Source organism: Balaenoptera physalus (assembly GCF_965194825.1).
Source record: "Balaenoptera physalus genome assembly, chromosome: 3".
NCBI classification, from domain to species: Eukaryota; Metazoa; Chordata; class Mammalia; order Artiodactyla; family Balaenopteridae; genus Balaenoptera; species Balaenoptera physalus.
Genome location: NC_138890.1, coordinates 9,579,831 through 9,594,602, shown reverse-complemented (window position 1 = coordinate 9,594,602; position 14,772 = coordinate 9,579,831). Strand labels below are relative to the sequence as shown.

Here is a 14,772-nt window from a genome sequence, read left to right as displayed (position 1 = left end):
CCTAGATGGGGAAGAGGGGCCAGGGCAGTGGAAGAAGGGCTGGGGGCTTTGGGAGGCGAAGGGTGGAGGAGGGGAGAGTGGAGGAGATGGTGGGGGGGTCAATGCAAAGTTACAATCCCCCCGGATGTGTCTGATTTGGGGTGCCGTTGAGACCCCGGGATGGGCAGCTTCAGCTAAGAGCAAGCAGAAATGGCTGAAGGGAACGGAGAGATATATGTTCCATGCTTCATCAAGTCTATGTGACTGCATTCTGTTGGCTAAGTTTTCTAGTTTAGTGCAAAAGAGAGAGATGGCTCTGTTTTTTAGATTATATATATATATATATATATATATGAAATATATATATTGAAGAACCCCAAGCCACACTCATTCCATGGATGCTAGCAGGTTTTAGTGGAAATCAAACCTTGCAAGCAACCCTATGAGGACATTTCTTGCCTAAGCCGAGAGGGGGAGATATTACGCGCAATAAACTGTACATATCCTTATAATGAATCCGACCGCTGAAAGGAGAAGAGAGGGGATTAGTGGAGGCACGGGGTTAAGCTGCGTTCACACTGGCTCCCCGTGCACACAGTGAGGTCATGATGCCAGGGGCTGGGGACCCCCTGGCTTGGAGTAGGGGAGATGTGGGATGAGTGAAGGTCCCTGAGATGTTCCCAGACACTCACAGACCCTGGGGCAGAGGGTTTCATTTGGAGTGGGTTGGGAGCTCTGGACTGGGGGAACCTCCCCCAGGGCTCTCTGTGTCTCCCTCCTCCACAATCTACATGGGCTACACTGGGGGCTGGGGGGGCTCGTGGAATAGAGGACAGGGGGACAGCATCCAACTGCTGTGACCTAAAATCAAAAGAGGAAGAGTTAGGAACCAGCTGAAAGTCAAGCCCCAGCCCCGCAGCTCACCCCAGCCTCTTGGTCTCATGGAGCGTTTGTCCGGGGCTGAAAGAATGGCAAGGATCGACTCCATCCCGCCTTCTTCATGAGGCTCCCCTCTAGTGTCCAGGCTGCTGAGGGCCCCCATTTAATGCTTTCTCAGGCCCCAAGCTCAGCCTGAACTAGAATCCTCAGTTTGTGGTTGGTGGGCTCTAAGCATCCTGCAAGGGCTTGGTGTTGAGCAGGCACTCAATACACTTGAGCAGGGTGGAGACCACCCTTGGAAACCATCACCTGTCAACCAGGAGGGGGCACTCTTGTGCCTGTGGAGATGGGAGAGCTCACTCCCTTCATGACCATGAAGATGCAAGGACCACCAAGGCTCTGTGTCCTCTCCCCTGGCCTTGTGTGACCACCTGCTCCAGGGTCCTGGGATCCCAGTGGGAGTTGGGTTCCACCACTCTGATCTTGCAGCCAATTCTGTCTGCCAAGGGTACTAAACCAGCCCTTCTCCCCATACTCCCAGGAGAAATGAGGCTGAGAGGCCTCTGGCTTCCTTCCCGGGGCCTGGATAACTTGTCCTCACCATCTGGAAGCCTCACCGTGGTGGTGGCAGGAGAGACTCATAGGAGGTGAACTCATGGTGGATTCCCTCCCTTGTCTCCCAGAAAACCTGGGGTTTGGGCAGCAGTGGTACCCAAATCATTTAATCCAGGATGTGTGAGGGTGCTGATTCTCATCTCTTTTTTTCTAGACTGATCCTCCTGAAATCCCTGCTAGCTCCCCAGGGAGCCAACACCCCAAGGTCTGGATCCTGACCTAGACTGTGCTCCAGTGCCAGAGAAAGGTGGGTGATGTGGCTGGAGGATTCGGGGTGACTGCTTACCACGCTGCGGGGTCGTACTCGGCCCAGACACGCACGTACTCATCCAGGTGGTGGGGACCCAGGATGGAGGAATCTCGGGTGAGGTACTCGAAGTTGTCCATGATGACAGCAACGAAAAGGTTCAGCATCTGTGGGGACCCCAGGGGCCAAGACGGGGTGGGGGAGAGCGAGACACATCCAAACACATATACACAGAGGCCCAGAGGGAGACAGGGAGGGAGATAAAAATGGGAAAAGGTAGTCAGAGAAAGAGATGGGGGAGATAGAGGAAAGACACATGCTCACAGGAGGAGCCCAGAGACAGAGAGATGGAGAAATGGAGATGGGGGAGACAGACAGAGACAGAGATAAAGATGGAGACAGAGAAAGATACAAAGAGATAAAGACCAACAGTGATGGACAGAGACAATCGGAGAGAGAGGTAGAGAGGCTATGTTAAATAGAGGCTAACACCAAGGGGACCACCATGACCCCAAATCCTCCCACAACTGACCCCCAACAAGACCAAAGTGAATACTCCATGGGCCAGAACCCTGTCATGTTTCCATCCCCAGCATAAAGTAAGCACTCAGCAAATATTTCTTTGATGGATGGATGGATGGATGAATTTTCCTGCATTTGTCTACATCTTGTAGCACCTTGTCACGTGCTCTTCTAGCCTTTAGCACATGGGGTGCTTGCATCAGTCTTGCCTCCAGGCCTTAGTAAATGTTGCTCCCTCAGTGGACATCATTTTTCTCCCTTTGGATAATGGCATCTGGGGAAACCCCCACCCTTATACTTAGATGCTGTTGTTGGGTGTGGCTGGCTTCACAGGTGGTGGTCACATGACCTTGTGATTGGTTAGGGAGGGGCACATTACCCAAGGTGGCCAATGAGAGCCTTCCTTGGGATTTTTGCTGGCACTCTGGCAGCCATCTTCCCTTTATAGGGAGAAAGTTTGAGAATAAAGCCAGTGTGAAGGAGAACAGCAAAGAGGACAGGGTCTGCTATTGCCTGGATCCAGCCTCATTTGGACTTTTCAGTTATATAAGTTAGTGAACTGCATATTTCACTTGTCAGTTTCAGTTGAATTTCTGTTACTTGCAACCAATTTGATCAATACATGGTCTAAGCCCTGTCCACAATCCCTGAGGGCCACCCTTTGAAATCTTCCTTCCCTCAGTCTGAGTCTCCTCTATCAAAGCACATATCAGATTGTATTGCTACTGTCTCCTGACTTGTCTGCCCAACACCCCTGCAAACTGAGAGAAATATGTTCTCTCCTTATCTCCCCAGTGCCTAGTATAAGGCCTGGCACATCGTAGGTATTAAGCAAATGTGTAGATGTAAACATAGTAGGTGCTTAATAAATGACCTGTCATTCTAGGTGTCCCTAACTTTAGTGACTCTATTTTTTTTATATACATCGTTACTGGAGTGTAATTGCTTCACAGTGCTGTGCTAGTTTCTGTTGTACAACAAAGTGAATCAGCCATATGCACACACGTATCCCCATATCCCCTCCCTCTTGAGCCTCCTCCCCACCCTCCCTATCCCACCCTTCTAGGTGGTCACAAAGCACCGAGCTGATCTCCTGTGCTATGCGGCTGCTTCCCACTAGCTATCTATTTTACATTTGGTAGTGTATATATGTCAATGCTACTCTCACTTCGCCCCAGCTTCCCCTCCTCGCCGTGTCCTCAAGCCCATTCTCTATGTCTGCTAGTGGCTCTATTTTTAATTCATCATTTCATGATATTGATTGAACACCTGCTGTGGGCCAGTCACTGTGCTAGGTGTTGGGGATGCAGCAGTGAACTAAACAAAAATTCCTGCCTATGAAGGGCTGATGATCAAGTGTTGTAGATGCCTTCTAGGGTGCCTGCCCTTCCCAGATGGGATGTAATATAAGACTGTGTCTCCATATGCACCCAAAGCTACTAAGACAAGGGTGGTCATTTGACCAGGAGCTAGGATGGCCCATTCAGACTCTCTTCTGGGAATTTGGAACTGGGCAAGGGACCGTCTAGGTCAATGGCTGTTGACATTGGACTTGGAGGGTGTGTTGCTGTGAGACTTAGGCTGCAAGTCTCTCAGTGTGAGACCGACCGCTGGTCTGAAGAGGGTGGATGTGTTGGGCTTTTGCTGACAGACACTGGTCCTTGGGTTGAGTTCTGAAAATAACATCTTCCACACTCCCTGGGCAGCTTACATCCTGCCCGTAGGAGCCATGGTTAGGGGGCCAGCCTGGGGAGGAGAGAGAAGGAGGAGAGGAGCTTCCTTCTGCTTCCCACGTGGGTCTGTGTTGTGGGTTGAACTGTGTCCCCCAAAAAGATATGTTCAAATCCTGGCCCCCTGTGCCTGTGAATGTGACCTTATTTGAAAAAAGGGTCTTTGTGCACGTCATCAAGTTAAGATGAGATCATACTGGGTTAAGGTCCGCTAAATTCAATATGACTGCTGTCCTCATAAGAGGGAAATCTGGACACAGACACACACGGAGAAGACCATGTGATGACAGAGGCAGTGGTTGGAGTGATGCTGCCACAAACCAAGGAACACCACCTGTGGCCACCAGAAGCTGGAAGAGGCCGGGAAGGATCCTATCCTAGAGGCTCTGGAGGGAGCATGGCCCTGCCAACACTGTGGTCAGACTTCCAGCCTCCAGAACTGGGAGAGGATACATTTTTGTTGTTTTAAGCCACCAAGTTTGTGGTTCTTTGTGACAGCAGCCACAGGAAACTGTCTTCAGTTGTCTTCAGGGGCAGCAGACAGCTAGGGTGCCAGCACTCCCTCAGGGGTGCCAGGGGCAGCTGGGTTGGTTGGTAACACCTTCTTTTCCTTTTAATACCCCAGCCCTGGCCTTCCTGCAGTTGTTAATCCCTGGTGACTTCAGTGTTCTCTGTTTGCTCTTTCAAGCCTGTGTAGCCAGTCCCTATATTAAATCCCCTCTGCTTGAAATACCTAGATAGTTTCAGTTCTTCCGACTGTGCTCAAACTGCTCCAGGAAGAGTGGAGAACAAAAAAAGATTTGCCGAGATGAGGCCCCAGAGAGAGTGAGAGAAAGAGAGAGCAGGATGGAGGTTCCTGATATATATTTTCATTCCTCCTGGTTTCAATCTTGCAGTGCTTTATATTCTCTGGTCCTAGGAGAGTCCTCCTCTTGGCAAACATATCTTTTACTAGTAAAAACCCATTCAATATTTTGCAAAGCCCCACAGCTCCCAGAGAATGTTCACGTGGCTGACTTTTTCCTGCCTCCTGATCGTACAGAGGAAGGCACCCACCTTTCAGAGGGCAGATGGGAGTCTCCCACAGCTCAACTAGATGGGTCCTGGGGCCAGCTCTGAGCTCCATTAGTTTTTCCCTCAGCACACCCAGTGGGTCTCAAATGGGGGAGATTCTGCTCCCTCCCCCAGGGGACACTTGATAATGGCTGGAGACATTTTTGGTTGTCACAACTGGGAGGGTGGTGGGGCATGTGCTACTGGCATCTAGTGGATCAAGGCCAGGGATGCTGTCAAACATCCTAGCACGCACAGAACAACCTCCATCAGAGAATGACGCAGCTCCCGATGTCAACAGTGCCGAGGGTGAGGAACCCTGGTTAACCTAATCCTGGGCTGGCCCAGAGAAGGCTTGGAGGGAGAAAGTGTGCAACACAGCCACGTTCTATAGTATCCACACCCCTGAGAGGGAGCCAGGTCTAGGGAGCCCACCCACACATGTCCACAGACTCACCAGAAATGAGCAGAGGAAGATGAAGGAAACGAAGTAAAAATAGGCAAATTCATTGCCGCACTCATGAGTCAGGATGCCAGAGTTCTTATCACAGGGTTTACCGCTGAGGCAGGAAAGCATGATGTTGTGCCAAGCCTCCCCAGTGGCACTCCTGAGGACAGAGAGGGGGCATCAGGGACCTGGGTACCCAGCTCTGGACACCAGCAACCCCCCCCCCCCCAACCCCCGCCAGGGAGGCAGAGCATTGAGGTTAAACACTTAAGCTCTGGAGCTGGACAGGTGTTAGTTCAAGTTCCAGGTAAATCACTTTTTTCTCTTGGAGATCAGAGAGGGGGATTCTCATCCTTGGCTGTGCATTAAAGCCCAAGGAGAATGTTTTTTGAAAATGCTGATGCCAATGTCCCACTCCCACAGACTTGGATTGAACTGGTCTGGGACGTGGCCCGGAGACATAGGTATGTTTCAAAAGCTTCCCTCTCTCTAGGTGATTGTCATTTCTTATTTCTTTCTCCTTAGGTTACTCTGCTCCAGGCACACTGGTCTCCCTGCTGTCCTCCCACATGAGAGCTATGCTCCTGCCTCAGGGCCTTTGCACTTGCTGTACCCTCTACCTGGACTGCCCTTCCCCAGATATCCACATGGCTCCCTCTCTCAACTATTTCTCTCAAATATCACCCTCCTCAAGGAAGGCGTGACCTATCAGACTTCCTTTTTTTTCTTTCCAGTTGTTACTTGAGAAAAAAATTTAGTGTGACAAAAATATACATAAATTTTATAATCTGAAGCATTTAAGTGTATAATTCAATGGCAATAAGCACATTTACAGTGCCATGCAACCACCACCACTATCCACCTCCAAAACGTTTTTATCATCCCAAACTGAAAAATTGTACCCCATTAAACAATAACTCCCTCTATTCCCCTCTCCCAGCCCCTGACAATATTGATTCTAGTTTTGTCCCCCAAGAATTTGCCCATTTTGGGTACCTCATGTAAGTGGAATCACACATTATTTGTTCTTTTGTGCCTCCATGTCCCTCTTAATCTTGAATTTTATCTCTTTCTAGTATCCGCTATAATTCGATGATTGACTGTCTGCCTCCCCCACGGGAATATAAGCACCCAGAGGGCAGAGAATGTTGTCTCTGCTTTGTTCCCAGTATTTACAGCAGTGCCTGGCACACAATAGGTGCTCAATAAAACTCTGAGGAATGAATGAAGGAACCCTAAGTGCAGCCAGGATTAAGGATCAAGCCTCAGAGTCTATTCAGAGTCTATAAGCCTTTTTCCTCATCTGTCAGGTGTGGTTGCCAAGAATCCCTCGACAGAATGCTCAGGAGGATTCAGTGAGATAATGCCTGAAAATGCCTTCATGTTTACGTCCCAGGGCCTTCAGCTCCTGCCCTGCCAGAGTCCCTTGGCCCCCCCACGCCCACTCCAAACCTCAGTGGAACAGAAGGTTGAGGACACGCCCCCCGCCCCCAACCAGAAGAGAAGGATGAAAGTGTGCCCCCCTCTCACCGGAAGAGCAGCATGAGGGCCTGGAAGAAGGTCCGGAAGTTATTGTGCTCAGTGATTTGGAATTCATCCTCATCACTATCCTCGTCCTCTACGTCGATGCCAATGTTGCCAAACACCTGGGGAATTAGATGGTGATGACTAGGGGTGGCCACGCCCCCTAGTGGCTCCAGGAAATCTCCACTCAACCTTCAGGGGCTGCCTCTCTGAACTGGGCTCCCTTAACCCACCCCCACCTAAGGGCGGTGGCCCTCCTTGGGAGCGCTCTGGGAACATTAGGGGGGCTGGCACTCACCTGCATCCCAATGATGGCGTAGATGAAGAAAAGCATGGCAATCAGCAGACAGACATAGGGCAGGGCCTGGTGGGAAGGAAGGCAATTAAGAATAGTGCTGGGGGCCCCTTATCCACACTGTTTCCTTCATTTGTCCCACTGCTCCACCCCCATGGGGTGGCCGCATGCTGTGCCAGAGTGGTGCCAGGGTTGGTGGGCCTCTTTGGTGGCTCTGGGAGATTCCCCTTGGAGCTCTCAAGACACACCAGGGCAGGAAGTTAGACAAGAGCCCTGCATATAACACATTCTCAGCAAGGTGTATCATAGAGGCATTTCCCCCTGATTTCTAGATTCAGCCAGAGCAGGTCGGGGTCGGGGGGATCCTGATTGTTCTTCTCAGCCCTGGGCTGGAGGCAGGGGCAGGGGCTCACCTTGAAGGACTGCACAAAGGTCCAGAGAAGAATTCGGATGGTGTAACCCTGACGGAGGAGTTTGATGAGCCGGGCCGCTCGGAAGAGGCGCAGGAAGCTCAGGTTGATGAAGTTATTCTGGGGAGATGGAGAAAGAGGGGTGACCATCCACCCACCCCCAGGGGCTCAGAGCTGTCACCACTCACAGAGGCCCCTACATGAAGCCAACCAACAGGAAAAAGCAAGCCAGACCCCAAATAAGGAGGGAGAGGAGAGAAAGCACTATTAATGCAATGGTGCGGAGGAAAAAACTCGAAAAAACGAAGTGGGGTGTGGGGAGGAGAAAGGGTGAGAGGGAGGAAAAGGCATCAACTCAAAGGCATAAACCCTCCCTGCCAGCCCCACCCTCAATGGGGAAAGGAAAGAAAAAGGAAGGAAGAGAAAGGAATGTGGGTGGGTCGGGTCGTGGAAGAAATAACAAAAGAACAAGGAAAAGAAAATATATCCGAATCATCCAATCAGGAAAAAAATCGAGATGGTTTTTGTTTCTCCCAACAACCAAATGCACTGAGACAATAGGACACAAGCGGGTCAAGTTGCCGAATCCATCACACGTGTACGATGCACAAACACCAGGGCGGGGTGGGGCCAGCCAGCACGCTCAGGCCTGGTGGACGTGTGCGGGTTCCGAGGGCATGTTACGCTCCGGGCCAGAAATGCATCTGTCATGGGACTCACCGGGCACCCTGCCCTGCCCTGCTGAGCTGCCCACCCTCTCCTGCCCGCCCTGACCTCACCCCCACGGCCAAGAGGAGCAGTGGCTGAAGCCAATTGGAGAAGCGGAAGAGCATCTTTTCTTACCCCCTTGGCGAGCGGGAATGGGGAGGACGGGAGGGAGCTGGGGCTGTTCGGCTGCAGGGCGAGTCCTCGCTGCCCGCTGAGTCGGAGAAGATGCATTTGGGGCCCTTTCCCCCCTCTCAGGGATGGCTTCTCAGCTTCTGGGATTGGGTGGAGTGGCACGGGACCAGGCCTGCAGGAAGCAGGAAGTACGCAGCGCCCGTGGGTGGGTGAGCTCGCCGTCAGCCCAGGCCCACCGAGGGGCCGGTGCTGGGGGCCGGGAGGTGGGGCCGTCCCTGCCCCCAGGACCTCCCTGGGTGGACCCTGCCTCTGCTCAAAGGCCCCCTGTCTAGTCACTGCCTCTACCTCCTCCCTCCCGAGCCAGAAGAACCCCAGGTCGGGGTAGGGGTGGGGAGACAGCTGTGGAGATGGTGGGTCTTACGTGACTGTCCAGGGGTTTGTCTGCTCGGGCCTCTGGTGGGGTACTGGAGGCCAGAAGTCACGAATGGACCAAATCTGGCCAACGAAACTATTTTGTTGGGCCTGAGCAGTTTTCCTTTAGAAATTAAAAATAGCTGCAGTGTTTAAAAGTCAGATTTTGCCCCCAAATCTGGCTTTCAGGCAACCCTGAGGTTGCTTCCACGGGTAGCAGTTACTTGAGGCTCAGATGTGACTGCCCGCCGTGAAGCAGGCCATGTTTCCTCCAGTTCGCCAAGGTTCCCACATACTAGAAATGGAACTGGTTTCCTGGCTTACGGCATCTGCTTGGTCCCCAGAGGCATCTGAGTTTGAGACCCCTGCTTCAGGTAGGCATGGAAACCACCACTGATCAGTGGGTTGGAGGCAAAGGGGCCTTAAGGGGACTTGGAGGAGCGCTAGATACAGGCCACGCAGCAACGTTTAAACTGGCCTAGCTCTTACCCTGCAAATGGCACAGGGGGGATCATACAGGTTCCCCCAGCAGTCATAGCACGCCTTTCGGTCTCAAAAGTTTGGACAGTGAATTATATGGGCATCCTATTGGGTGGTTCCTGAGGGCTTCCCAGCCACTGGATCTAGCTAGCTCTGTTGGCCTGGGAGCTGAGAGGTAGGGAGAGGGGTTTCAAGGAATTTCTGAGGTTGGCACGAGGCCTCTGGGTTTTCTGGAAAAGTCTAGGATGCTCTCTGGGACACATCAGTTGACCCTTAGGCCTCTAGGATGGGGGAGGGGTGTGGAGATCCTACCCTGACCACATTTGGGGCCTAACCACTGTGAGAATCTCTCAAGTGCCTCGAATAAACCCCCAACCTCAGCTTGGCTGACGGTCACCCTCCGTGCCCTGTTGACCTGACTCCCAGCTCCATCTGGGGACACGGCCGATGGCCCAGGTGTCCCCAGTCCCCTCCCGTCCATCCCCAGAGTACAAGCCATCCCTTCACGGGGCGGGGCATAACATGTGGACCCATGCAAAGTCAGGCGGGCCCCGGAAGCAGCCTCTGGGGGTCTCGGGGCAGAGCGGGGCCGTAGGGACTGCCACCATGCAGGAGAAAGAAGGGGGGTTTGCAGGGAGACGTGTGCAGAGAGCATGCTGCGCTTCTTGGGGCCAGGGACACAGGAGACACACGGGGGAAGTAGGGGTGGAAATGAAAGAGGTCCAGGTGACAGGGCAGGGGAAGGTTCTAGTCTGCCCTCATCCACCCCTCCATCTCTTCCTGGGTTTGCACAGAGTCCTTCAAGTGCTCCCAGAATTTCCGACTTTCTTCTTCCTAGCTTCCGTCTTTTTGTCCACAGCCAGGAAGGAACAGCTGTCCTCTCCTCCAACCCTGCCCAGTGCTTCCTGGTTCTAGGCTGAAGGGGAGTGATGTGGGCCCTGGAAGGCTTGCTGTGTTCAGGAGTGCGAGTACTCAGAAGGACATGGGGACCACCCTCCTGAGGGTTCCAAAGAAGTCCTGCAGACCCCACCTCCAGCCCAGATCTTGCCTCTGCACTCCAGACCCACTAACCCACCGCCTACCTGACTTCTTCTGGGGTGCCCTTCAGGGCACTTCAAGCCCACTGTGCCCACACTTGTGCTATTCCCCTAACCTGGTCCTCTCCTGGCATTCCCTGACTTCCATCTCCAAGTTCAAGCCAGACTCAAGTCCTCCAGGCACCTCTCTCCCCCGAGCCCAGACCCAGCCCATCTCCAGGTCCTGCAGAGATCCCTGCTCAGACGGCCAGTCCTCCCACAGCTCCTGCTTCCCCTGCTGTCATCTCTCCTTGGGATTCGTGGTGCTCACTTCCTGCCCAGCCCGCTGCCTACCCACTCCCTGCTCTGCAGCTGCAGGGTCTGGTCTAACTGCACTTCCGATCACGCCTCCCCTGCTCCAAATCCTCCCAGGCTCCCACAACAAGGCCCCAAGGTCCTGTCCCCTTCTGCCCTCTTCACTTTCTCTGGGTCAGCCTTCCTCTGCTCTTTGCTCCAGCCACACCCTCTCACTTGCAGACCCTGACCCCTGTGTGCTCCGACCTGCCACAGGACTTTTGCACATGCTATCCTGGGCCTCAAATGCCCTTTTCTCCCCCTCTCCACGTTGTTAATGCTGTTCATCCTTCAGCTTGCAGCACAGTTACAATTTCAAGTGGGTTTCAGGGGTTATTTGACCAATGCCTGCCTCCTCCCACCTGACTGTAGGTGACACAGGGGGTGGGGGCAGTGATGGTGTCCCCTTCTGCCTAACCCTCCATCTGTGGCATCGAATTGGGGCTCATTAAATGTTTGGTGGATGAGTGCCTGTGTATGGCTAGCAGGGGAGGGATCCCGGTGCAAAGATGCCATTGCGGGTCCTTCAAAGGGGCTCAGAGGATGGTGGGGGAGGGGCAGAGGCAGGTGGGATTTAACAGAGTAAGGAGTGTGCAAGTGTGCAGAGAGCCAAATAAGTGAGGCGAGGGAGAGATGGACACGGTGCCTCCAGGGTGTGGGTGTGGGTTTGCAGGGTGGATGGATATAACAGAAGGGAGGGATAGTGTGTGCATGTGTGTGTGTGTGTCAGGGGGTGGGGGAGGATCAAGAGAGGGAGATTGCAAGAGCAAAAAAAGAGAAAGAGAGAGAGAGAGAGAGAGAGAGACAGAGACAGAGAGAAAAAGGGAACGAGAGTCAGAGACTGAACAGGAAAGAGGAGAGAGTACATGTGTTTAGTGACCATGTCCGGGTGGGGGGAGGGGAACAGAAGTACATGCAGATCAGGGCTCCAGGAGAGGGCGTCAGCTGGCCGGTCCATCTGGAAGCAGCCAGACCTGAGTCCTGGCCGTTCAGCCAGAACCGGTTCTGGCCATTCTGACTCCCCCTCATTTGAGCGTCTTTGCCTGCACATTGCAAGGCCCTCAGACCTCCTCCATCAGACTTGGAGATTTACATCGCTGCTGGTCAAGCCCGAAGAGCTCGTGGGCTTGGAATGGGGTGAGGACTGTTGGAGCTTTCCTGGGGCCCCGGGATCCATGGAGTTAACCAGGCACAGGAGTGGTGTGAGAGAGTGCCCGACGGCTCTGAGTACAGGGCTGTGTGTAAGGAATGGGGTGGGAGACTCAGCCAGCCAACCCGTCCTGTTGGAGGTGTCGCATGGGGCAAACCCATCCTTTTCTCTGCAGAAGACACAAGCCAACCCAAACAGAAAACCCTAATTCAGAACCCAATACCAACCAGAGGAAGAGAGGCTGCAGGAACAAGGCGGGGTGGGGGGGTGGGTCGGGAGGGTTTGGAGAGATGGACAGACATACGGGGCTGGGGATAGGGGGGGTGCATCAGGCAATCCAAGTTTAGAAAGCCCAGGGCGTGACGTGCAACGCTGATGCGAGAAGATGCGTTCACAGTTAATGTAAGGCATTTAGACTTCAGAAAGAAGTAAGACCAACCGGATTCTAGATGCAGATGTTGAAGATGGAGGGGAAGCAGGCGGGCGGGGGCAGTTGGGGAGGCGTGTTCAGCGTTTTTTTAGGTTGATTTGTAACCAGTGCCAAAAAAACCAATGGGTTTCGGTTCCCGGGCGGGGAGTGGGGGTGGTGGTGGTGGGTTGGGAGATAGTCATTGGTGTATGAACACACAGACCACGTCATGGATGAACAAATGAATTTCATAGTGCATTTTGATTGGATGAGTTTTTCAGACGGCGTTGTGCCAATATACAGTTTAAGGAGCAGGCATGAAAAGAGACAAGACAAGAAACACAGTCATTATGCATGGCACGCAGGGCAAACCCACGTCACCCCAGCCACTCGTGGGTGGCAGCTGAGGCCCGGTGGGCCTCACACCCTCTCCCCCTCCCCCCAAACCCTGGGGGCCTTGCCCTCCCAATGGTCTGGCTCCCCTTGCCTCAGCCTGGCTGAGCTCTGTCTGGCCTCAGACTTAGTGGGCTTACCTGGGAGGCACAAAGGGGCTGCTGAGGGCTCCTTGCCTAGCAGGGCAAACCTTCCCCACCTCCAGGTCGGGCGTTTATCCTCCTAAAGGGGTCCAAATGCCCACCCTCTAGCTTTCCCACCAAATGATTATAATTCAGGGCTGAGGGGCTGCCTAACAAACCGCAATCCAAGTACGTTCACAGTAATAACAGCAATAGCAATACTAATAACCACCATTCGTGAACTAATTCCTGGCAGGTTCTGTGCCAAGCGCTTTACGTCAATTGCTCTGATTTGTTCAAAGTTGCCATCTCTTGCCCTAGAATGTCAGCCCTCTGGGGGCAGGCATTCTTGTCTGTTTTGCTCTGTTCTCGGCACCTCTAACAATGCCTGGCATACAGCAGGTGCTTAATGCATGCTTCTATGAATGCATGAATGAATGTGAGGCTTGCAAGGGTCTGATGAGGTTGGTTATGAAGGTTAGTCCCAAATACAGGACGAGAAGAGGTAGTACAAGTTACCCAGGGTCTAACAGCTCATAGGGGAGGGCTGTTTGACTACCGCAATAGTCCTGATATCCCTGAATTGGATTCTGTGCCCCATTCTCCTGCCCCATCCTCCTGCCCTCCCATATCTTGCAGCCAGGAGAACAAGCCGTTGTGGTCCAGTCCTACAGATCTCTTACTGGCAACTAGAGCTTCAATCAACTTCCTCTACCTGCCCTACTGGGGTGGTGGGTCACCCCTTCTAACCTCTTGACCCAGAGGGATATTGGTTCAAGGCTGTCTTGTCTTCAGCTGGATGGCAAGATATTTTGACTGCCAGGAGAACCTCCAGATCTCTTAGAAACTTAGGACAGAAGATGAGGTCTAAGCTCTGGCCCTCTGCTAGGGGACAGTGGCCAGATGGGGGCACCCCAATGGGGATAGCCCACAGCTGGGCAAGACCTCTCTAGAGGAAGGTGTCAGGGGTGAGACGGGGGAAGGGGGAACTTCTGGTTCACTGAAGCTGAAGGCAAAGAATTGTGGCCAGGATACCACTTGGGTGGGGGTATGGGGGATGCGTCAGAGAATGGCCCCTCTTCTGTGTAGCTTCCCAATCCTATCAGGCTTCCAGGATAGAAGAGTGGGCCAATCGATCCCTTTGCTGCTGGTGGCTCAGTTAGGGACGCCCCAGGGAACACCAGTGTGCCCTCAGGAATCAGCAAGTCTGGCTGCATGACTTTAAGTAGGTCCCTCATTCTCCTCAGCATTGAGCATCAGTTTCCTCATCTGTGAAATGGGACAACACCCTCTTCCTCGGGCCCCACCCCACCCAGATCTATTCTCTGCTCTCCTCTGCCTGTTCTCAGCATCACCCTGGCTCTCTGGCCTTCTGGCTCCTTTCTGGCTGGGCTTGGCCAATGGAAGTGGCTGGCAGGAGATAGAGGGTGGCAGGAGAGAAAGGTAGGGGTATTTCTTCCCCGATGCTCCGTGCCTGCTTTGGCCCTATCTCTGGCAGGAGCTCTGTCCCTGCACGTTCACAGCTCCCACCAGGAGGCCCCTCTCTGACTTCAGCACCTGGGCAGGTAACAGCTCCCCACGGTGGTTGGGTGCTGGGCCCCTTCCCCTCTGCTCTGTGAACAGTCTCTGCTTTTGGATCCCTTCAGTTGAACCCTCTAAAGGAATTCTTTTATATGCTGAGCCCCCAACCTGTACCACGAGCTAATCCATGTCAAACGCTTGGCACAGTGCCTGGCCGTCCCTGTCAGCTTTTATTATTGTTATTATGACAAGGTTGTTACCACCCCCGGCCCTCGGCTCTGACACTCTTTGCCCTTTTGCTTCACCTGTGGGGACCTCCTATCCTCCCACAGCCTCCCCAGGGCCCTCAAGCCTAGGCTCACTGGCAAATGGCC

At 53.2% G+C, this 14,772-nt stretch overlaps 1 protein-coding gene across 9 annotated transcripts in view; it reads right to left on the bottom strand.

The window, feature by feature from the left end:
* The window catches only part of CACNA1A (calcium voltage-gated channel subunit alpha1 A), a 329,605-nt gene that overhangs the window by 21,174 nt on the left and 293,659 nt on the right, over positions 1-14,772 (bottom strand). For 6 of the 9 annotated variants that reach the window (XM_082455224.1, XM_082455225.1, XM_082455226.1 and 3 more), the window contains 5 exons: positions 7,706-7,822; positions 7,296-7,361; positions 7,004-7,119; positions 5,483-5,633; positions 1,760-1,887 (listed from right to left, as the gene is read on the bottom strand). In XM_082455224.1, the coding sequence (XP_082311350.1) occupies positions 1,760-1,887; positions 5,483-5,633; positions 7,004-7,119; positions 7,296-7,361; positions 7,706-7,822 (578 nt within the window). Of the gene's footprint in view, positions 1-406; positions 504-1,759; positions 1,888-5,482; positions 5,634-7,003; positions 7,120-7,295; positions 7,362-7,705; positions 7,823-14,772 lie in introns of all 9 variants that reach the window. The other 3 variants (XM_082455223.1, XM_082455222.1, XM_082455230.1) reach the window with 1 other exon arrangement.